The sequence below is a fragment of the Rhinoraja longicauda genome, chromosome 23 (genome assembly GCF_053455715.1).
Source record: "Rhinoraja longicauda isolate Sanriku21f chromosome 23, sRhiLon1.1, whole genome shotgun sequence".
Lineage (NCBI taxonomy): Eukaryota > Metazoa > Chordata > Chondrichthyes > Rajiformes > Arhynchobatidae > Rhinoraja > Rhinoraja longicauda.
The window spans coordinates 13,827,971-13,852,584 of NC_135975.1; the positions used below are offsets into that span (position 1 = coordinate 13,827,971).

The 24,614-nt window shown below is 41.9% G+C and overlaps 1 protein-coding gene across 3 annotated transcripts in view; it reads left to right on the plus strand.

Moving 5' to 3' along the window:
* The window catches only part of orc5 (origin recognition complex, subunit 5), a 59,212-nt gene that overhangs the window by 29,700 nt on the left and 4,898 nt on the right, over nt 1–24,614 (plus strand). For all 3 annotated transcript variants that reach the window (XR_013548785.1, XM_078419698.1, XM_078419699.1), the window contains exon 14: nt 24,453–24,565. Coding sequence is in view for 2 of the 3 variants with exons in the window: in XM_078419698.1 (XP_078275824.1) it covers nt 24,453–24,565 (113 nt within the window). In the remaining variant the exon portion in view is untranslated. The remainder of the gene's footprint in view (nt 1–24,452; nt 24,566–24,614) is intronic.

A 24,614-nucleotide genomic window follows, 5' to 3' on the forward strand; every position in this document is an offset into this window, starting at 1 on the left:
GCTGCGGGATGTAGAAGAGACCCTAGTGAGGGCCTCATCTATAATGGAAGCCCCGTTTCCTGAAGAATTAGGACATTTCTGACGCCCTAGTGTGAAACACCTCATCCCGGGCGCAGATGCGGCGTAGACGGAGGAATTGGGAGTAGGGGATAGACTTTTTGCAGAGGACCGGGTGGGAAGAAGTGTAGTCCAGATAGCTGTGCGAGTTAGTGGGTTTATAGTAAATGTCCGTCACTAGTCTGTCTCGTGTGATGGAGATGGTGAGGTCCAGAAACGGGAGGGAGATGTCGGAGATAGTCCAGGTATATTTAAGGGCAGGATAGAAATTGGAAGTGAAGTGTATGAAGTCAGTGAGTTCTGCATGGGTACCAGAGGTAGCACCAATGCAGTCGTCGATGTAGCGGAGGTAGAGTTCGGGGATGGGGCCGGTGTACGCCCGGAACAGGGATTGTTCGACGTACCCGACAAAGAGGCAGGCGTAGCTAGGGCCCATGCGAGTGCCCATAGCTATGCCTCTAGTTTGGAGGAAGTGGGAGGAGTCAAAGGAGAAGTTGTTGAGTTGTCTTCATAACTTAGTCATACATTTTATGACCATTATTCTTTTATTCAATACCAAGAGAATTGGGATGTGTAAGGAAAAAGCAAAATAGAAAAAAAAAAAAAAAAACAATTTTTCTTTGTGTTGCAAAAAGTATCTCTGTTTAATAACCTTTCTATAAATAGCAGAATATACTCATGATAGGCCTGACGTTGTACATGTAGTCCAAGAACTAAAACTGTTGGAAACAATAGTCATTTTTCACACATGAATGTAGGGCAACGCGTATGCGCATTTGGCGTGCATAGCTTTTTTTGCTGACAAGTTACATTACGCGCCGTATTATGAATTTTGATGTAAAATTCAGAATTTTGGACATCAAAATTATGAATTTGTAAAATCAAATGTTGGCAAATTCAATGCTAGCAATTATTTCAAGAGGGCTTGTATATAAAAATAGGGATGTAATGTTGAGGCTCTAAGGCGCCGTCAGGCCACATTTGGAATATTGAGAGCAATTTTGGGCACCATATCTGAGGAAGGATGTGCTGGCTCTGGAGAGGGTCCAGAGGAGGTTTACAAGAATGATCCCAGGAATGAGTAGGTTAACCTGTGATGAGTGTTTGTCGGCATTGGGCCTGAACTTACTGGAGTTTGGAAGAATGGGGGGGGGGGGACCTTGAAACATTCAGAATAGTGAAAGGCTTGAATAATGGATGTGGAGAGGATGTTTCCAATAGTGGCAGAGTCTAGGGCTAGAGGTCATTGCCTCAGAATTAAAGGATGTCCTTTTAGGGAGGACCTGAGGAGAAATGTCTTTAGTCAGAGGGTGGTAATTCTGTGGAATTATTTGCCACAGAAGGCTGTGGAGGCCAAGTCAGTGGATATTTTTAAGGCAGAGATAGATAGATTCTTGATTAGTACATGTGTCAGAGGTTATGGGTAGAAGGCAGGAAAATGGGGTTAGGAGGGAGAGATAGATCAGCCATGATTGAATGGTGGAGTAGACTTGATGGGCCGAATGGCCTAATTCTACTCCTATCCTTTATGACCTTATTATTCACAAATAAAATTAATTTTATTGTGGGTATTTTTTCAGTGAACTTTCTGAAGATATCTATGTGTATATATCATTGTACTTTACCTTTCTTAGTCTCAGCCCTATGTAAGCACTGGTGAGAAAAGACTGTATTAGAACTTGTATTAGAAGCAACAGCTTCTAACATTTGGCTTCTGATTTAGTGGAAAGGTGTGACAGCAAACTTCCACAATATTTCCAGATCAATTCTGGAATTTGGTAGTCTGATTTGTTGGTGTCTTTTTTTTGTGATTTCTTAGAACAGAGATGCTTCAATAACTTACCATTATGAATGACAGTTCTGAAGTTTTCTTAATGAGCAGATCAAGCACTTTTCTCACTGTTAACCAATGATAATTAAGATGCTGCCTATTAATTGAAAGCTCTCCCACCAAAGCTTGAAGCTTGGACAAAAACAGAACCATGTTGGTATCATAAACAATATCTTTCCTAAATGGATTCCTCTGTGTGGAAGAGCCAGGTGTCTTTGTAAATCTTTCCTGGTCCATGGTCTTCCCACACCGACCTTCTTTCCTGTCAGAAATAGCCTGCTTTGTAAAATGAGGATCCTGTCTGTGGTGAAAAAAAGAGGAAAGTATATTGTGAATATAAAAAGGTGACAAATGGATACAAATAATTAATTTAGTGGCCAAATGGCATACGATGTGGGAAAATATGGTTATTCATTTTGTTAGGAATATTTTTTTAAAGGACATTATGCAGAACACTTAGATGCCGAAGGTACTGGTTGTCCTTTAGATTTAGATTTAGAGATACGGCGCGGAAACAGGCCCTTCGGCCCACCGAGTCCACGCCGCCCAGCGATCCCCGCACATTAACACTATCCTACACACACTAGGACAATTTTTACATTTACCCAGTCAATTAACCTACATACCTGTACTTCTTTGGAGTGTGGGAGGAAACCGAAGATCTCGGAGAAAACCCACGCAGGTCACGGGGAGAACGTACACACTCCGTACAGACGGCGCCCGTAGTCAGGATCGAACCTGAGTCTCCGGCTGTAAGGTGCATGGCGGGCAAAGTATATAATAGAGCAAGCAAATAGGAAGCTAATAGAATGTCACTGTTTATTGTAAGGGGAAATTAATACAAAACCAAGAAATTTGCACTTCAGTTTTGTGAGGTTATGTCTGAAGTTTGATGTATAGTGCTCATTTCCTTATTTAAGTATAGATAGTAATGCTTTGAAAGCAGTTTGCATTAGCTTTGCAAGGCTAATAGCTGGAGTGGGCGGATTGTCTTCTAAGGAAAGATTGGACCTACAGGGTTAGGGTTGCAACTGTTGGGAGTGAGGGACATCTTAATTGAAATTAGGACCTCAAGTGGTCTTGACAGTGGATGTGGAGACAATATTTCCTTTTGGGGGGAGAATCTAAAACTACAAATCACTGTTCAAAAATAAGTTTGCATTAAGATTTTTTTTCTGAGAGTCACAATTCTTTGGAGATCTTCAAATAGTGACACAAGCAACCCATTTAAATATTCTTAAAGAAGAGAAATTCTATACAAGTAAGAGTCAAAAGATTTCCAATAGTTTGAGGGAATGTGGAGTTGAAGTTATTATCAGAAGAACCATGATGTTATTGAATGGAAGGAATGGGTGACGTTTCGGGTCGAGACCCTTCTTCAGACTGATGTCAGGGGGGCGGGACAAAGGAAGGATATAGGTGGAGACAGGAAGATAGAGGGAGATCTGGGAAGGAGGAGGGGACGGGAGGGACAGAGGAACTATCTAAAGTTGGAGAAGTCGATGTTCATACCACTGGGCTGCAAACTGCCCAGGCGAAATATGAGGTGCTGTTCCTCCAATTTCCGGTGGGCCTCACTATGGCACTGGAGGAGGCCCATGACAGAAAGGTCAGACTGGGAATGGGAGGAGGAGTTGAAGTGCTCGGCCACCGGGAGATCAGTTTGGTTAATGCAGACCGAGCGCAGGTGTTCAGCGAAGCGATCGCCGAGCCTGAGCTTGGTTTCGCAGATGTAAATAAGTTGACATCTAGAGCAACGGATGCAATAGATGAGGTTGGAGGAGGTGCAGGTGAACCTTTGTCTCACCTGGAAAGACTGGGTCCTTGGATGGAGTTGAGGGGGGAGGTAAAGGGACAGGTGTTGCATCTCGTGCGGTTGCAGGGGAAAGTGCCCGGGGTTGGGGTGGTTTGGGTAGGAAGGGACGAGTGGACCAGGGAGTTACGGAGGGAACGGTCTGCGGAACGAGGGGGATTCTGTCCTTGTTGCGAGTGGGGGGAGGAAGAGCAAGAGCGGAGCTGCGGGATGTTCTGCGGGTCTCTTCCACATCCCACAGCTCCGCTCTTGCTCCCCCTCCCCCCATTCGCAAAAGGACAGAATCCCCCTCGTTCTCACCTTCCACCCCACCAGCCAGCGGATCCAACAAATCATCCACCAAGATTTCCGTCACCTACAACGGGACCCCACCACTGGCCATATCTTCCCATCCCCTCCCCTCTCTGCGTTCCGCAGAGACCGTTCCCTCCGTAACTCCCTGGTCCACTCTCCCTTCCTACCCAAACCACCCCAACCCCGGGCACTTTCCCCTGCAACCGCACGAGATCTATATTTTGATTTAGTTTGAACCTATACATCAACCTTGTTTATTGCTTTTTTTCTTCGCTTTCCTTCCACTTCACACAGCATAATCACTTTTTTTGCTCCATTGTTTATTTACATCACTGAACCCAAGTTGTGTTTCTGTGTGAGCACTATGTCTCAAAAGGCAGTCAGCATTATTTGGCCCAGTATTGAATGTTTGATTCTTCCTATGGTCCATGGGATTTTGAGCAATCTTCTTAAGCATTACATTTCCAATGAATAGACCTCTTGTTCAAATGTGATGTCCAGTTTTCACATCCACAGACCTCCCAACCCTTCCGCTTTCTTATTTCATTTCCGCAATTCCGATTTCACCTCACATTTTTCCGCAAAACACATACCTCGCCGCTCGCCCTGCCTCTCGCGCCTCACGCCGCTGGCCTCGCCCGGCCTCACCACGCCGTTGACCCGGCCTCACCACGCCGCTGGCCCCGACTCCCCATGCCGCTGGCCCGGTCTCGCCTCGCCGCTGGCCCGACTCGCCGCTGGCCCGACTCGCCGCTGGCCTCGCCTCTGGCCCAGCCTCGTTTTGCCGCTGGGCTCGCCTCGCTGCGTAGTGGGAGGCCCGTTGATGTTGAGAGGAGATGGGGTGTGGGGGAGGGGGGGTGGAGGAAGGGAGGGTGGGGGTGGGGGGGGAGTAGGGGTGGGAGGGGGGTGGGAGGGGGGTGGGGGAGGATGGTAGGTGGGGGTGGGGGAGGAGGGTAGGGGAAGTGGAGGTGGGGGGAAAGGTGGGGAAGGCGGGAGTCGGGAGGGAAAGGGTGGAGGGGAGTAGGGGGAATCGGGTGTGGGGGTAGAGGGAGTGGGGGGAGAGGGAGTAGGTAGTGGGGGGAGGGGGTGGGGGGGACATGGACTGTTGTGATTTGCTGTTGAAGACCACTGGAGCAAGTATGTCTTCAATGAAATTAGGTATGTGCATTTTTAAATGAAACTCTTTCTTCATAACTTAGTCATACATTTTGTGTAAGGAAAAAGCAAATTAGAGAAAACAAAACAAAACAAATTTTTCTTTGCGTTGTAAAAAGTATTTCTGTTCAATAACCTTTCTATAAATAGCATTTAAAATCAAATGTTTGGAGGTCTGCATCCATATGATGTTTAGGTTTAAACATGGTGTTATTATTTTCGGTGTTTTTATGTACGAGGCTTTTCATTTTTCATTATGAAGCACGGTAGCGCAGCGGTAGAGTTGCTGCTTTACAGCGAATGCAGCGCCGGAGACTCAGGTTCGATCCTGACTACGGGTGCTGCACTGTAAGGAGTTTGTACGTTCTCCCCGTGACCTGCGTGGGTTTTCTCCGAGATCTTCGGTTTCCTCCCACACTCCAAAGACGTACAGGTATGTAGGTTAATTGGCTGGGTAAATGTAAAAATTGTCCCTAGTGGGTGTAGGATAGTGTTAATGTACGGGGATTACTGGGCGGCACGGACTTGGAGGGCCGAAAAGGCCTGTTTCGGGCTGTATATTTATGATATGATATGATATTATCTAATTTATATACTCGGTTATTGCACTGGGTGGCAGCATTGTGCTAAGATTTGCTCAGTTAAATTTTGTCAGCTATTGGAAAGGAATATTGTTAGCGAGTAATCAAGACATTTATTTTGAGAACGTGTTCACTGCAAATGAACAATGTGTCATTCACCTCAGTCAATTTTCCAAAATCAAATGACAGCAGTTTGCCATTTAGAGCACCTGCTATATAAATACCTGGCAAGATGAGGTACTCAGATCAGTGCTACCATTGGTTCCTTTTCTTTATTTTTATCATTGTGCCCACATCATCACTTCACTAAAAATTACCCGAGTTAGATGTTTAGCAGCTAGTCTTCTTCTTAAGCCCTTTCCTCCTCTAAGCCATTGACAAATGTCCACCACCTCACTCAGTTGTTGGCAGTTCTTTCAAGATCTCCCCAGTTGAGCCCAGTCCCAGACATTTCTGCCTGCACACCTCTTCTCCAGCTGTACCTGGGGCGTCCTCTTTTCCTTTTTCCTTGGGGGTTCCATTTCAGGGCTTGCCGGGTGATGTTTGTGGCAGGTTTTGTGAGGGTGTGTCCAATCCAATTCGATTTTCTCCTTCGAATTTGTAAGTCAATGGGATCCTGGCTTGTTCTTTTCCACAGGTCCACATTGCTTACTTTGTCTCTCCACCAGATGTTTAGTATTCTCCTGAGGCAGGTGTTAATGAATGTCTGCAGCCTGTTTGTTGTGTGTTTTGTTGTTTTCCATGTCTCTGATCCACACAGAATCACCTGCTTCACATTTGTGTTGAAGATGCGTATTTTGGGGTTGATTGAGGTGTTTTGAGCTCCAGATCTTCCTGAGCATGTTAAACACCACCCTAGCCGTATTGATTCGGCTTTTTATGTCTGCATCTGCCTCTCCGGTGGTATCCACAACACTGCCTAGGTATGTGAATATTTCTACCTCCTCTAGGGCAGTGCTGTGCATGAGGATAGGGTTGCTGGTTTTGGAGTGGATCTTCATCACCTGTGCCTTTGCTGTATTGGGTGTAAGACCAAGTTTTGTTGCAGCTTGTGAGAGTCTGTCCATCTTCTGCATTTCTATCTGTGTGTGTGAAAGGAGAGCTATGTTGTCTGCAAAGTTAAGATCATCTAGCTGCTCCCACATTGTCCACTGAATTCCATTTCTTTTCCCTTCAGTTGTTTCCATCATGATCCAGTCAATTGCCAGGAGGAACAGGAATGGTGACAGTAGACATCCTTGCTTGACGCCTGTCTTGACACTAAAGCTCTGGGAGAGCTGGCCTGCATGCATAACTTTGCATGAGGTTCCATCATACGAGTTCTTGATTAAGTTTATGATCTTGGTGGGAATTCCATAGTGGTCCATTAGGTGCCATAGTGTTGTCCTGTCTAAGCTGTCAAACGCTTTCTCAAAGTTGATGAAGTTGATGTACAGGGACGTATTCCATTCAATAGACTGTTCAATGATGATGCGTCGTGTTGCTCTGTGATCTGTGCATGAGTGATCCTTCCTGAATCCTGCTTGTTGGTCCTGGGCCCACTTGTCTACAGCTTCCTGAAGACGGTTGCAGATGACTTGGTTGAGAATTTTACTGGGTACAGAAAGTAGGGTGATCCCTCGGTAGTTGTTACATTTTCTTAGGTCACCATTTTTTGGCAGTTTCACAATGTATCTGGCCATTCTGTGGGTGTCTTTTCCTCTTCCCAAATTCTCCCAAATCAATAGTCAATAGTCAATACACATAAACATTACCCGCAGTTGAAACACTAAGACCAATAAGAATAATCAATAAAAATGCAATAACACATACAATCATACACTAACACCAAACAAAAAGAAACATCCATCACAGTGAGTCTCCTCCAGTCCCTTCTCACTGTGATGGAAGGCCAGAATGTCTTTTCTCTTCCCTGCCGTCTTCTCCCGCGGTCAGGCTGTTGGAGTTGCCACGTCGGGGCGGTCGGGGCTCCCGACATTGAAGTCCCCGCCGGACGGTGAAAATCCCGCGGCCTATTCCAGGCCGCGCCGGACGGTGAAAGGTCCACGGCGGGCCAACCCAAGCCCCGCGATTCGTGGCGGGCGAACACGCTGCCGCTGCCGGTGCTCCCGATGTCGGCCCCCACCCAGGGGCCTGCGGGCTTCCGACGTCCACACGGCCCGCACCGGAGCCTCCGGAGACGAGTTGCAGCCGCTCCCGCAGCATCCGCAGGCAGCCAGCGCCGCAGGTGGTGAGTCCGGGCCACGGTGCTCTGCGAACCAGAGCCCCAGGTGGTCCCAGGTGCATGGCCGGTGGTAGGCCGCAGCGGGAACGGGGACACGACAGAAACAAAGTTCGTGTCTCCGTTCGGGAGAGAGAATTTTTTACAGTTCCCGTTCCCTCCCACCCCCTCCCCCCCACATAACATACAAACACTACACCATATTAAAACTACAATTCATACAAAAACAACAAAAAACACAAAAGACAGACGGACTGCAGGCAAGCCGCAGCTGCGACGGCAGCGCTGGCTCCTCCTTTAATAAGCCATAGAGCATGTCTGTTGATGAGTCTATATCTACTTTAAGGGCTTCAGGTGGAATATTGTCAGGGCAGGCTGCCTTGCTAGTTTTCAGTTACTTGATTGCAGCCTTTATTTCTGATTTTGTTGGTCTATTACACTTAATTTGTAGTGGTATCTTGGCTTTGGGAATCTGTGGCTGTACTGCCGTGATGATCTGTTTAGAACTTCTTCGAAATGCTCTACGCATCTGTCGAGCTGCGCCTCCTGGGTTGAAAGCAGTTGGCCGTTCTTGTCTGTAATTGGCTTATTACTATGCAGGTATGTCCCGGACAATTTCCTTGTGATGGTATATAACTCCCTCATGTTCCTTTGAGTCGCCACAATTTCTGCCTACTTGTCTAGCCTCTCCACCTGTATTCTCTTGTCCCTCCTGATGTTCTTTCGCACTCCTTTGTGACATCTGTTGTACTCCTTTTGGACCAAAGCCTTTTCAGCTCTTGTTCTTGTTGTTCACTTTCTCTTTGAACTTTCTCCTCTGTTGGATTGTGTTGAGGGTTTCTGGTGTTATCCACTTCTTGTGCTTTTGGGTCCTTCTCCCTAGGGCCTCCTCACAGGTTGAGCTCCAAGCAGCTTTTAGGTGTTCCCACTCCTCATTTATTGTCCATCCTTCCTTCCTCCTCAGCAGTAGCTCTGTATTTTCCCTTGAGAGGATATCCTAGCTAGTCTAGGGTTCAACTATTTTAAAAAATGTTTTTGGAGATCATATTACATTCTCCACATAGTTTCATCATGTTTATCTCTGATGACCATAAATATGGCCTGCTCAAAATTGGCTTTAAAATATTGCTAAAATATTGAAATCCTGGATGTATTCCTTTTATACATCCCAATATTTAAAGTATATTATACTCAGAAAGCACCGCAGTCACTTTCATATTTGATGTAGCTACCTTTTCCTGATTGATCCAGTTGTTTAAAAGTATGTATATAATGTCTGAAGTTATATTTAGTCATTCAGTTGACAAACAGAATATTTTAAATCATGCATTTCAAAACAATCATTGCAATTGTTGCTAAACCGCATGCCTTCAATGCTTTTAAGAAGTAAGAGCAAACCGGATATTTGGGGAAACCTACCAAGATGACGAGTTGTTACTGCAGGTTGGAATGGGCCAGTGTTGAAACAAGGTATGGTTTGAGCCAGGTGTATGGAAAGAGCTGGGGGGGGGGGGGGGGGGGGTGCAAAGTGGAAAACAGAATCACATTAAGAAAGGACTGAAAATCAGTGGGCTAGGAATTGGGGTTGAATGATAACTTTTCTGCAAATTGTAAGGGGGTGGGAATAGATATATTGGGGAGAAGGAGCTTCTGAATCTGAGATTGTATTGAAGGTTGAGAGTAGGTTTGTTCTCGGGCCATCAGCTCGTTGACACGTTTGTGGCTGTTGCATTGTGATAGATGCTGTGCTACTTGAATTGAAATGTGGTTCTTGGTTAAGAATAATAGGCGTTAGAAGAAAGAAAGAGGTGTGAATGTGCACTCGGTATACAATTTATTGATGTGTCGTGCATGAAATCATGCAGGAGATCACCCCTTTGTTTATTCATTGAGCACAAATCACAATGCAGGCTTGGATTCAAATTTAATATTTTCTATTTGGTAATCACTCCACTAGGTGTCACAGTCCATCACATTTTCTTATTAAAGCTAAAATATCAATATTAGAGTTTGAAGTCAAGGGCTCTGGATTTTTATCTAATATTTTGAAATGCTGGCTTTATTTCTCACTGCATCCCTGACTTAGTAATTTCTAATACTATAATGCTGTGGTTGACATAATTACTGTATTTCATTGTAGTTTTCACTCTGCAGCACTAGTTATCAGTATGAATTTTCAAATTTATGGTGCAGATGAAAACCGTGCAGCCCATCTGGTCTTTGTAGCTTCTCAGCAAAGCAATTTCATCCATCCCATTTCCCCATCCCTTTTCCCTTGTGGCCCTGCTATTTATTCTCTTTCAAAAGCACATCAAGAACGTAGTATTGGACCAAGTGCATGAAGCAGAAATATTTCTCTTTCCTACATTCTTGGAAACTAATAAGAATTATTTCAGATGTATCATTCTGAAAATAAATTTATATCACTCAGGTTTTAAATTAGTCTTTACTGTCTTTTCTGTCTTGCCTAGTTTTATTTTTAAAACAATGTTGTTATCTTGAGTTTAAAATTATCAGTTGGTTAATTCTCAAACTTGCAATTATTGTCAAAATTTCACATGTTCTCAGGTGACTGACAAGAACACATGCACCAAATTAAATGAGATCAAAAACCCAACTGTAAAAAAAGTTCATCTTTATGTTTCGTCTCCATCTCAGTCATCTATGGCCAATACAAGGTATAAACTGGTCTTCAGTGCTGTTGAACTACTGCAGACACAATGGAATCAAAGGTCGAGAATTTCACTGCAACATATCTCCTTTAAATAACAATAGGCACCAGTTTTCTGTCTGAAGAAATGTCCTAGTTGGAAATGTCATCTGTTCCTTTCCTCCAGAGATGCCTGACTGGCTGAATTTCTCCAGCACTATATTTTTGTTCAAGCATCTGCAGTTTCTTGTGTCCTCACTTTATTGCTCCACTGGAAAATCTCCTCAAAGTATGCCTACTCTGAAATAATTCCTCAGTCTGAAAAAGGGACCCGATCTGAAACATCGCCTGTCCATTCTCTCCACAGCTGCTGCCTGACCTGCCGAGTACCTCCAGCACTTTGGTTTCTGCTCAAGATTCCTGCATCTGCAGTTCCTTGTGCACCATTTTATTGTTCCTTGTTGGCATGTGCCACTATATTCTGGGCTCTTTAATCAGAGAGTATGACTTCACAGGCAGTTTTGAAAATCAGTCAATTCCAGAAGTTGACTGTGACCAAGACGTTATCTTACAGGTGTACCTGTTTTACTTTGTAAAAGTCGTTAGCAAAGACTTGTTTGATTTTTGCACCCCAAGATCATCAGATTCAAGAGTGTGTTTCCATGTGGGATTATTTTCTGGTTTAATGAAACTCCATTAACAATTGCTTCATTTATTTGCTAAAATGAGCAGTGAACCTGCAGATGATTTATCTTAGCTGTTCATAGAATCAACTTGCTGGTGACAAATAATTTATCTTCTGGAATCATTTATTCAAAATATCTTCTTTGGGTATAAGCAAGCAGATTTGATACAAATGTACATATTGTCCAGTAACTCTCAAATTAAATGCTGATCTGAAATTTGTTAAACTTTTATGTTTTACTGTACGCCAAAATGAAAATTCATAACTAGCTATTTAACATTGCAGAGCTAAAAATACTTGAATTGAAGTTGTAACCTAAAAAATCTTTGAACCAGCCAGTGTGATTAACAAACTTGTGTTCCCAAAATGTATGTTCCTTTTAACTGTTGGAATAAACTATCATTCTAATTTTATGTTGCTACAAGTGGACCCGTTGGGTCCAAACCTCTCCTGCATTGGTGCAGCACCCCTTCCTCCCTTCCCCTCCTCCCTTCCCCTCCCCTTCACCCATCCCCTTCACCCTCTCCCCCCCGACCCCCCATTCCCCCCCCCCCCCCATCCTCCCTCTCCCCCCTTCACCCCTTTCCTCCCCCCTTGGCCCAACTGTGGACCCGTTGCCGGGCGGGGAGTGCCCCCGTGGCCGTGGGCGGGCAAGGGGGGACAGGGAAAAGGCACTGACCTCGGCCCCATTTCTCCTGCGGGCCGGGCGTGGTGCCGAAGCCTCTCCTGCTGCTTGGCTACGATCGGCGGGGACAGCCATCTTGTGGATCCTCTACTGCACGCTGCATCACGGGAGGAAGGTCAGGTGCAGGGCACGCTGGGATGGGAGCCAGTCCGCCCGGGGGGGGGGCACTTTTATTAACGTTTATTCGGTAAATTGTTTTTAAAAAGTAACAAAAGTGGGTTTATTCAGACCACGGGGCGAATGGTGAGTAGGGTGGGCCTAAAATTGTTGCGCTGTTGTGTACCGGTTTGGCTGGGTAGAGGGCATGGTGCACACATAAACATATATCAACATATACACACAAACAAACCGAGAGTTTTAGTAATATAATATATATGTATATATATAGATGGTCACTCTTTTAATCATGAGTTCCAGCAATGCACCCCCAGCCTTTCAATCTTCCATAATAAAAATGTTTTTTCTCTTTATTCTTTTAATCTCTGCAGTTTGAAGCCTTTGCCATAGCCCAGATGAATATATGTTTATTTGATGTGCCTTCTCTGGTACCTGCAAGATAAATATATTAGTTTTCCTGAGCAGCCTTCTTTTCATCACTTTAATGCATTGTCTCTCAATACTTGGCTGACAGGACATAATCAACTTGAAGCTCAGTACTTGTATCCCAGTGGATTTGGGCATTGCTTAATCATGGCCAGTGATCTGTGGGGCAGCAGGCCATCTGCTTCAAGTTCTCTGGGGCATAGGTTCAAGTGGTGTATCGGACCTCCAAACTTGTACTGCTGGTACATTTATCAGTAAATGTCTTTTTTACAACAGAATTTGACAAAGTAGGTACAGTTACTCCAGTTGATGTTTATACTGCTTTAGACTTAATCTGTTTTCTGGATAATAGTAATGCATTTCCACTGATAATATTTTACAGACTCCAAACACAGTGTTTGGTATTGAAGGGAGAGCATATTCTTGCTATAGGCAGTCCACTGCACAATAAGGTATGGTACTTCTCAAATATCTTTCTGAGGATGCTTAGGTGAATCAGATGAGTTCATATCCATAAAAGTTTCTCTCCGCTTAACATATTGAGTTTATTCAGCTCAAAATCAAAAGCAATTGAAAAAAAATCAGCCAAGAATGAAAACTATTTTCTGTAGCACTAAGCAATTTTCTCTGTACATGCATTAGGAAACACGAGATGAAAAAAATGATGTTGATTTTTAAAAAAATGTTCACACAAATTCCGTATTTCAAATTCCTGATTAGTGGTTGGTAAGGGCTAATTTCTGTAATCCAAATAGCCATAAGGCAGGGGCTCTATATGGGGCAATAATTAGGAGTGAAGTGATCAAATGTGTTTATTTGACGACAGGTGCAGCAGGTTTTGGCTTTAGTCTTATATTATCCTTTTAATGGAATATGCATTGTAAGTAAAAGTATGTTTAGGTGGTGAGATTTGGTTCTTAAATCATCCAAAAGCCTTTGACATATGATTTATACCAAGCAAGGGAGGCTATATGTATGAATTTGGCAACATCTCTGCTTTATTAAACATGGATTTTTGAAGTATTTGATACCAGAAGTAAACTGGCTAATGGGCTCCAAATCTTCATGGTATTTTAATCTAGCCCAGTTATCTGTATATCTGACTTGCATTAACTTGAATCAAAATTTATTAAAAAAATAATAGTTTTATATGCTTCATTTATGTATTGGGTTGGAGGAATGGTTCAAATTAGCACTTGTATTTCTATTTTATAGAACAATATCCTTTGTCAATTTGATTATATGGAATTGAAATCTTTGTGTGCAATGGCAGTCTCTTATTAAAATAAATCAGTGGTTAATTGGCCAAGAAAAGTATTCATGATTATTACAAAGATTTGGAATGAGTGGTTTAAAAAAAAAAAAATCCAGCTATAATGGTCAGTGATTAATGGGACTTTAAAAGGCAATGAAATTGATATTTACAATGATTATAAAAGTGACATAATTGTAACTATTTATCACCATGTCAGCTTTTACATTGGGTCAAGGTTTCTAAAATCTGTGTTCTCTGTTAAAAATGGAAGGACATTTATTGTTCAGTTTCTTTGGCATTTCATCACACTTCATCAGGGGTTTCTCATCGATCTCATAGTGACCATATCCTTACGTTAATTCGCTTATCCATACTGATCGATTTCAAGGTTTCAAGATCAGTTTATTGTCACATGTACTAATTAAGGTACAGTGAAATTTGAGTTACCATACAGCCGTACTAAGTGAAAAGCAACAAGACACACAGCCACATAAAATAAAAGTTAACATACCCATCCACCACCGCGGCTCCCCACATTCCTCACTGTGATAGAAGGTAATAAAGTCCAATCTTCTCCCTTTTTATTCTCCTGCGGTCAGGGCTGTTGAACCATCCGCAGTTGGGGCCATCAAAGCTCCCGCAGCCGGCGATCCGAAGCCCTCACGTTGGGGTGATTGAAACTCCCTTGTTGGGACGATTGAAACTCTCCGCGGCTTGGAGCTTCTGAATCGGTCTCTAACCAGGAACAGCGGGCTCCACAATGTTAAAAGTCCACAGCCCTGCCGTTGGAGCTTTCCACAGTCGATCCCCGGCAAAGGGATCGCAAGCTCCACGATGGTAAGTCCGCGCTGCACCTGCAGTTGAAGCGCCAGGTCTGTCTCCAGGAATGGCAGCGCCACTCCACGATTGAGAGAGAGTCAAGAGTATTTATTTGTGATATGTAGTGAAAACAGAACAATAGGATTTTTGCTTACAACAGCATGGCGGGTATCTGTAAACATCAATAACATAAACAAGAGAGGATCAATACATTTTTACAAAATCAATATTGGTGCAAATAAAACCCGAAAGCCCTTGGTGCAACCAGTACAGTATGTAGTTCACAGTTTAGTTGTGTTTATAGTATTCAAAAGCTTGATGGTGTTGAGAAGCAGATGCTGCTGAACCTGGAGGTCACTGATTTTAGAATCTTATACCACCTTCCCGATGGCAGGAGTGAAATGAGAGTGTGGCCAGGATGGTGTGAGTCCTTAATGATACTGGTTGACTTTTTGAGGCAGCACTTCCTATAGATGTCTTTAATAGTGTGGATGATGGTACCTATGATGGACAGGGCAGTGCCCACTACTTTTGTAATCTCCTTTATTCCTGGATATTTGCATTGCCAAATCAGGCTGTGATGCAACCAGTCAATATGCTCTCTACCGTACACCTGTAGAAGTTCAAGAGTATTCATCGACATACTGACTCTCATCAATCTTCGAAGGAAGTAAAGGTGTTGGTGGTTTTCTTTATGATTGCTTCAATATGCTGAACATTGGACAGATCTTCAGAGCTATGCAAATCTAGGAACTTGAGGCTGTTGACCCCCCACCCATCAATGAAAACAAGTTTGTGAATTGTGAACCTACAGCTTCTTAGTCTTACTGACATTGAGAGCAAGGTTGTATAAGAAGATAAACTGCAGATGCTGGTGCAAATCGAAGGTATTTATTCACAAAATGCTGGAGTAACTCAGCAGGTCAGGCAGCATCTCGGGAGAGAAGAAATGGATGACGTTTCGGGTCGAGACCCTTCTTCAGACTGATGTCAGGGGGGCAGGACAAAGGAAGGATATAGGTGGAGACAGGAAGATAGAGGGAGATCTGGGAAGGAGGAGGGGACGGGAGGCACAGAGGAACTATCTAAAGTTGGAGAAGTCGATGTTCATACCACTGGGCTGCAAACTGCCCAAGCAAGGTTGTTGTTTTGGCACCATTCAATCAGATGATCAATCTCCCTGCTATACTCTGACTCATCATTGCATATAATTTGACCAACTGTGGTGTTGTCGGCGAGTTTAAAGATGGAATTGGAACTGTTCAGCTACATAGTCATGGGTATAGAGTGAGTAGAGCAGGGAACTGAGTACACAACCTTGAAGTGCACAGGCTAGTATTCAATGCCCAATCCTAATTGCCCTGAAATCATGGTGGTGGATCACCTTGTACAATTACAATCTTTTGTACTGTGAAGTTCCTCCCAAAATACTGTTTGCAAGTGAAGAATATTTGTGATTTGGAGATGATCTTTGAAATAAGGAAATTTCTTGTATAGATTTGACTTACATTTATACCCTGTAAGAATAAAATGTTGTGTTCTCATTTTATTTCTTCCCATTTATCTAAGGAAACACAGACTGTTTTCTTAGTGGAATCAGCTATACTAAACCCTAGATTAACTCTGTACCAATATTTATTTATTCTATCTGCTATCTAATCTTGTGTTTAGTTTGGGTTACACGTTTTTACCATTTTGTTAGCACGTGGCTTTTTATCTAAAGTGGAAATGAACATGATTACCTTCACAGTTTTACAAAGTGGTTTCTTTTTATGACATTTGCTTGCTCAGCTTCATTATCCAACACCTTGTCAAACAGGCAAAAGCGGGTGCTGGAAATATAAACTAAAAAAAGAAAATGCTCAAAATATTCAGCAGGCATAGCAACAAGTGTGGAGAGACAAACACAATTAATGTTTCATGGTGATGACGTTTCATTAGAATCAGCACAAGGTAGAAAAATAGTGTTGAATTGCAGAGAAGAGGGATGATTTGAAAAGAAAAAAAAGGATGCTTCTAATAGAGTGGAGACAAAGAAAAGGGAGCAGCAGATTTGTGTTGATAGAGGGTGACAAAGGCTAGGTAATGCAACTATACTGTCTAAAGGAGGGTGTAAAAAGTGGAGTGAAAACAGGAGGGAGCAATATTGAAATTCAGAAAATCTGAAATGTCAAGAGTGATGAGTTTGTATTAAAATAGTAGCTAAAGTGTACGAAGCTCATTGTTTAAATGAAGTTTTGTACATGAATTAAATTATTTAAATATTAGAAACACTTTGAGGAATTATATGTCTGGAGAGTGAGGGGGGGGGGGGGGGGGGGGGGGGGGGCGGAGGGTGTCGGGGTGGGGCTGACAGTATTTGAATTGGCAAGCCATATTGTGGGATATCTACCAGAAAATTCTGATGTCTGTTTTTGAAGACACTCAAGACAATTTGAGGCTTTATACATAAAAATAATGCCCTGATCAAACAATACATAAGCAGATCAGTGTTTAAAACAACATAATAGAGAACAATGAAAGGGATTGTTATTTGCTTACTAGAGCATGGACCTGTTGGGCCCAAACCTGCATTGCAACACCCTCTCAGTCCCCTCCTCCCCCCTCCCCCCTTCCTCCCCTCCCCTCCCCTCCTTTTCCTCCCCCCTTCTCCCCCCCCACTCCATCCCCCTCAACCCCCTTATCCTCCCTCCTCCCCCCTTCCCTTCCCTCCCCTCCCTCCACCCCTCCCCAGGAAATAGATTTAAGCTTTAAAATGCGAATAATTTAAAAAATATAACACCGATTTCAATGAAACTTCTTCCATGAGTAAGGTGGGCCTAAAATTGTCGCGCTATCGTGTACCGTTTTGGCTGCAGTTCAGGAACAAACAAACAAGCAAACAAACAAACAAGAGTTTTAGTATATAGATAAAGAGCACTACCTGCTCGCCCTGTTAGCTGCCAATTGGGTCACTGTAAATGACACAAGTTGGCTCTTTACATTACACTGATGCATATATTTTTAAAGATTTTATGGAATAGATAAATTACTTAATATAATACTTAATATTAAAATCAAAACATGTAGCTAATCTACTTAAAATTACAAGGATGGTCAGCAATGCATTTGAGAATATCTCCGTAAATTAAGAAGTAGAAACAAGGAACAGATGCTGGTTTACACAAAAAGACACCATGCTGGAATAACTCAGCGGGTCATGCAGCATCTCTAGAGAACATGGATAGGTGACGTTTTGGGTCGGTATCCCCCCCAATTCTATCCATGTTCTCCAGAGATGCTACCGGATCCGCTGAGTAGCTCCAGCACTTTTGTGTCCTTCTCAGTAAGTTAACTCCTACAGCACATTTCACTCAGTGGAGGTAAACTTCAACTTCACCCTCTGGGTGTAATCTGGATCACCCATCTATTCTAGTACCTGCCACATTTCATGATGCTGCATTTGTGATATTCCAGGAATAACATTTGTTCCTGTAATTTTGTCTCTGAGCCATAACAAAGTTGTTTGTGCAATGATTTATGATTTTATGCCATATTATCTGAATGTTTTGTGATTTGTTGGAAAAAATACAAATATTGACCAGATTTTTTCAAAGTAATTATTTTAATATTTGAAATATATGCAGGAATTGGGGCTGTTACTGTGCAGATATAGTGTCCTGTAGAGAGATCTACTAAGATAACTGACCCAGCTTGAGGTTATTTCCTTTTTCATCTACCAATAATTTAACGCCTACAAATAAGGGTCTGTGGAGTCGGGATCTCTACTGTACAGTGCAGCTAACGAAAAATATAATTCCAAAACTAGAATTTTGTTAGCTGCTTACAGCTTTTGTTACTTCTATCCTTTCGGTTGATGATATCCCATGATACAATCCATTTTTTACATTACAGTACTTGTAACCTGTAAAGCTCAAGCATGTTTTGTTGTTTGCAGTTCCTGTAATTCGTCATCAATAAATCAGAATTGCTTAACAAAACATTTATTTATTCACTTATTCTAATTAATACTGTTCTGTGCTTTTCGTCTTTTTAAAAAAATGATGCTAATTCCTTTACAGTGTTAGCTCATTCCATATTTTTTTTTTCTAACAGTGATGTGGAATTCTCACTGCTGCCGCAGTGAGCAAGATTCAGTGTAAAGGGCATTTCATTTTAATTAAAATTAAAAATTAAATGTCATCCTTCAAAGATAATGCTTTTGCTACAAATTCCAAATATCGGCTTCTTTGCTTTCCTCCTCCAAATCCTCATCAAACTGGATTGGCATGGATTTAAATTCAGCATAATCTGTTTATTAACTTTTCAACAGCTCTTTAATATCCTGATCACTGGGACACTGTCATATTGAAGCACATTATGTTTGTGAACTATGATCAAATGCAGATCGGAGCAGAGTAGATAATCCTTGCCTGGATGACACTGAATCTCAAACATACATAATTTTATGACAAAACATTCCTCTTTCAACATCATGTCAAATGTTTTCAAAGTAACATGTAATGTTTTCAAAGAGCATTTCAAAGAATGCTCAGAGAACCAAACTTCTCATTTAAAATGTAGATCATAAAGGAGGGAAAGCGATACAATCAGGTTTTCCACTTGCTAATTATGCTCCTTGTATTTGCATTGCACTTTTGACAGAGTAGAACTTCCCAAAACAATTAGTAAGCATGGTCAGTTAAAATTTGATTCTGAGTCCAGCATGTAGCTTTTGGAATGGATGGTCACAATCTTTGACAGAGTAAGGCTTTGAGACTATCTTAAAGGATGAAAGACGAGGTGTTATATCAGTAGGGAATTCTAGAGTAGACAAAACGCTGGATAACTCAGCAGGACATGCTGCATCTCTGGATAGAAGGAATGGGTGATGTTTTGGGTCGAGATCTTTCTTCAGACTCATGGCTGAGGAATGAAGTAGATGAACACATGATCATTAATGCTACAGTAACTGAATGGATACAGATGACAGGTATGGAGGACCTCAGATGTTCAAAGTTTGCAGGAATGGTAAAGATTACTAGTAAAGATTACTAGATGGATGAAGTGATGTTGTTAAAGGATTAGAAAACAGATGCAAAATTTTAGAATTGGACGCAATGAACCAGGAGGCCATGTAGGTCACATGCGTAAGGATGAGGGGTGAGCAGCATTTGATGCTTATTAATACAACAGTAATAAATGAGCAAATGTTTATGTGAACCAGAAAATACAGGTGCCAAGTAAATAATTAATTCTAGAAGTAGAAATATGGGCAGTGGTTGCATTAGCAGTTAGCTTTGATAGAGTTGAGTGGAACACATCTCTGTGTGGTAACAAGGTTGCAAATCGTCAGGCTCTGCTGAAGACAATTGCTAAAGGGCCTGTCCCACTTCGGCGATTTTTAAGGCGACTGCCGCCGACTGTCAAAGTTGTAGCAGATCGCCAAAAAAACGGCGACTGGACTCCCCCTACGACAATGTCTACGACAAGCTACGACAACCTACCACCTAGTCGACGGCAAGCTACCGACAACCAGCGACCCAGTCGTCGCGACTTAGGACGTCCACCTACGACAGTACCTACGACAAGCTACGACAACCGAAATCAACCTACCTCCACCCTCGACAAGCTACGACCCTGTCGGTCACAACTGATGACAACTGTAGCCATTTCACGTAATTTTGGTGCCAAAGGGGTGTGGGTAGGGTTTCCAATCATTCTGCTTCATGACTGCCATGGAGCAACATATGATGGCATTGCTCTTACAAGAAGAACAAGCCCTGCTGCTTGCAGCGGCCCTCATGCTTAAAATTCTGCAAGACAGAAGGACAAGAAGAATGGGGAAGAAGAAGCCCAAGAAGAGGTCTGTGTGGTTGAAACCCTTGTCCCTGAAGAGACCCAATGCAGTGCAATGTCAAAATAAATTGAAAGAGTTCGCTTTTCAATGCAGTGCAATGCTTGTGTTTGTGTTTGTTTTATTGGTCAAAATAAATGAAATTAAAATATTTGAATGAGATGCCATGAGAAACTACTCTGAAATACAATAACTTCAAACATCAATCTTTTGTCAAAATGTCCAAAATTAACTTTATTCAAACAAACAAAATTCTTATAAAAGGTGGATAACCGTCGTCAGCACCGGCGACAATCTAAGTCACCTGGCGACAACCTACAATAGCACCCACGACAGGAGACGACATGCTACGATCATTGGCGTCAAGCCAGCAGTCGCCGAAAATTTTCGAGCAGGGAGAAAATTCCGTGGCAACCAGAAAAAAGCTACGACTCTTTGGAGACTACTCACGACCATGCCCGCGACACCCCGTAACACCCCGGCGACTGTGCGGCGACAGCCTAGTCGCCTGTAGTCGCCTTAAAAATCGCCAAAGTGGGGCAGGCCCTTAAGGAGAGGGACTGAGTCGTTAAACAGGACACACACTCCAGGGAGACAAAGGCAATCAGCTCTGTCTTTCAATTGAGGAAATCTTTTAAATGCTGGGCATTGGACTCGTGTTGTCAAGAACCTACATGTGGAGGACACAAAAGAAGTAGGAATGATAAAGCTGAGCTTTGCCAAGATACACAGAAGTCAATGCCCTTGTGGATAACTCTGGCTTCAATTAGACATAACAATGGAATTGGCAACGGTAATTCTACTCAGCTGGATATTTTAGAGGTGATGTCTGATGAAGTTGGTTCTGGTCAACTAGATCAAGAAAAGATATTTATTCCTGGTCACAGTCAAATGAAATGTATGTAATTTGTGATAGTGGCTATTTCATTTCTGGGCAGAGACGGAAGCCTGATTAGAGAGGAATGATAGATGTGGTGTGAAAGAACGGGTGACGGCATGTCGAAGTACTCTGGGATATTGCAAATGAGACAATTGTTTACAAGAATGAAGAAGTGATTTGAGAAAGGCAATGATGACAGACTTGAAGAGTAGACTTCACAAAGAGAGGGAACTAATTCACTAACTAATTAACATGGGTTTTTAGCATTGGATCATGGAGTAGGGAAGGGAGTAGTGAACGAGAGAATAATATCCAGAAAAGTTGTGATTTTGGTGCCAAAGAAACAGAATATTCGGGCAGTATTAACAAGGGGGCAAGGGCAAGAGAGGAAAACAGCATAGGTGGCTGACCAGATGGGCGTATTTGTCACAAGTATTGAAAATCATGAGCTTTTAAAAAAAGTAAACATTTTTTTCAGTGCAAAGGGGTTGCATCTGTTTGGCAGTTATTAAATATTTGCAGGTAGTCACAAAATGCTGGAGTAACTCAGTGGGTCAGGCAGCATCTCGGGAGAGAAGGAATGGGTAACGTTTCGGGTCGACACCCTTCTACAGACTGACATCTCTCCCGAGATGCTGCCTGACCTGCTGAGTTACTCTAGCATTTTGTGTCTACCTTCGATTTAAACCAGCATCTGCAGTTTTTTTCCCTACACTATTAAATACTTGCACTTCATGAGTTGGCAACAGTGAAAAGCATTAATGTGGAATTTGGTTAAATGCACTGTTGTAACTTCAGATTTAAAAACCTGATGTGGTACTAATGTAACACATGGGTCAATATTTAGGGTCTGCAGTGGGAACAGAAGAGTCGACCTCCATTTACGTGCATGGCTAATAAGATGTTAAAGATGGCTTTTAGATTTTATACATTTCTTGGTAAAGTAGGAAATTCCAAAAGTTTTCTGTGAAAGAAAGTGGTTTAATTACCTTCTTTGCTTCAGCATTCTTGTCTAGTAGAATTCTTTGCTTGTTACTTGGAAGTATAAATTGAAATATCTGTTGAAATAGTCACCAGTGATTTAAGGATATAACTTGAAGTATTTCATTATTGAAGGACCTTTTAATATGCCAAATCAACAACTATTCAATCCCTTACTTGTTCCACACTTCAATTAGACCATGAAGAACCTGCACCTCCGTTTATATACTTTTGATCCACGATGTGCTCATCAATGAAAAACGCATCACGTTCCACCTCTGAAATGTAGGTGACAACTGTCTTTTGGGGAAGAGGTTTTATTTTGCAACCTTAGAATTTTGAAAATCGTGGGACTATTGAAAGCCACAGAAGGTATTTACTAGGATGGATGAAGAGAAACTCTGCAATTAGAGAATTTGCAACATTACAGGAGGGTTGACCCCAATATTAAAATTGGAGTTGGACTCTCCAATCGGGATGAACACTTTCCCCGAATGTGGTGGAAGTTTGCAACTTACTATCCTAAACATTTGGAGCTGGGTCTGGTAATTGTTTCCAAGCTGGAGATGAATAAAAGGCGGTTTATATTAAACGTATGCAATTTAGAAAATATAAAATGGAGCATTTAAATGAGAATAGATTAACAAATACCGTGGTATAATCTGAAATAACAGATTGTTGCTAAACACTGCACCATTTTCTAAAAATATGATCTTAGTAAGATAACCTTTTTGTGAATCAAATATACTGTGGATTGATCTGTAGCGCATGTCATTGTCCAGTGAGTGAATAGTCCGCCTTTAGTTTTTCTAATTCAAGTAATTTTCCAGTTTTCCGAAGTAAGGAAGAAATTTTTAAGTTGCCTTTTGGGTTGAGCAAAGTAATATAGATCTCTAAAAGTTTGCAACATTTATTACTACTCTGAATGTAGTAAGATGCAATATTTTTATTAATTCAGAGTTCTAAATCTAGTGTTTGTTGAAATCGATAATTAGATGTGCAAATTTAAATGAAGCACTGAAACCTCTTTTTGCTACAATTGCCTGCAATTGGGGTTTAATAGCAGTGTGTATGTATTGGTGTTTGGATCATCGCCAATGCTTTTCCTGCCAGCAGATGATCCTCCTTATCCAGTACTGGTTCAATTTAAGATAGGCTTGGCTTGGTTCATGTTTCTGATCAAATAGCCATAACTACAAATTAATTCTTTCCTCGCCCACATCCTTCCCATATTTCCACTGTACATGAGCTTGTTATGGCCAAAAACGTAAATGAACGGAACTGAGTTGCAAATGTTGAGTGGAAAGAAATGGCAGTAGAAAAAAACTTTTATGAGTAATAGTCAGAAGACTGTGAAGTCCCAATTGAAGAACAGCTGCTAATTTCTAAGATACTTGTAAGAAGACATGATTTTTTTCCTGGAGTCATTAATTGCCTAATTGTGGATGTTTTTTAATGCAGAAATAAAGAAAATAAAAGAAAATTGGCCATTGCAGTGCTGGAGGATTGATTTGAAATATATGTACCACATGGATAGCAGCTATGTCTCAATACACAGCAGTCTCACTATTGAATCATAATGCTAATGGTTTATGTTATGATTTTGGTGCCATGACCACATAATCCACATTCACATGTCAGTGCAGTGCTGATGGGATATTGTGGTGTTGGTGGTTTTATTTTCGGCCCCTTAAAAATGACTCTATGGTATAGAGATCTTTAATTTGATTTCTTACTATGTAAAGTGAATCAATTATGACTCATTTTTAGAAAAAAATGTATATGTATATTTGAGAATTTGATCAAAGAGGTGGGGATGAATTGCAACAAACCCAGAGAATCAAAGTAAACAGAGTAGAGGACGAACAATGGAGGAGTGAATGCAGTCTGGGAACTTAAGGCATCACTGTTTGTCAATTCATAATAGACAGAATGGAATTTGCTTATGATTAATTGACATGCAGTTTTCTAGATTGGCCCTACAATTACTTAGTCAATTGAGAGCTCTAATTTAATGGTAGTAATAATTGTTGTGAATTATTATGAATTATGTTAATTGCATAATGTAAGCATTTGAGTGCTTCATTTTGTATTTTAACGCTTCAAGATGTGCAATAATATCGAATGTAATTAAAATGTTGTCCACATTTTTGCTTGCACCTTCAGATCACTACCCTGGTGGCACTTCAACTATTGACCCAAGTTGGCCATGATGATCAGCTGGATGGGCCCAAGTATAAATGCACAGCAAGTCTTGATTTCATCAGAGCAATTGCCAGGTATGCAATGTTGTTTTCTATTGCTGAAGCATAAAGATTTAAAAGAAAG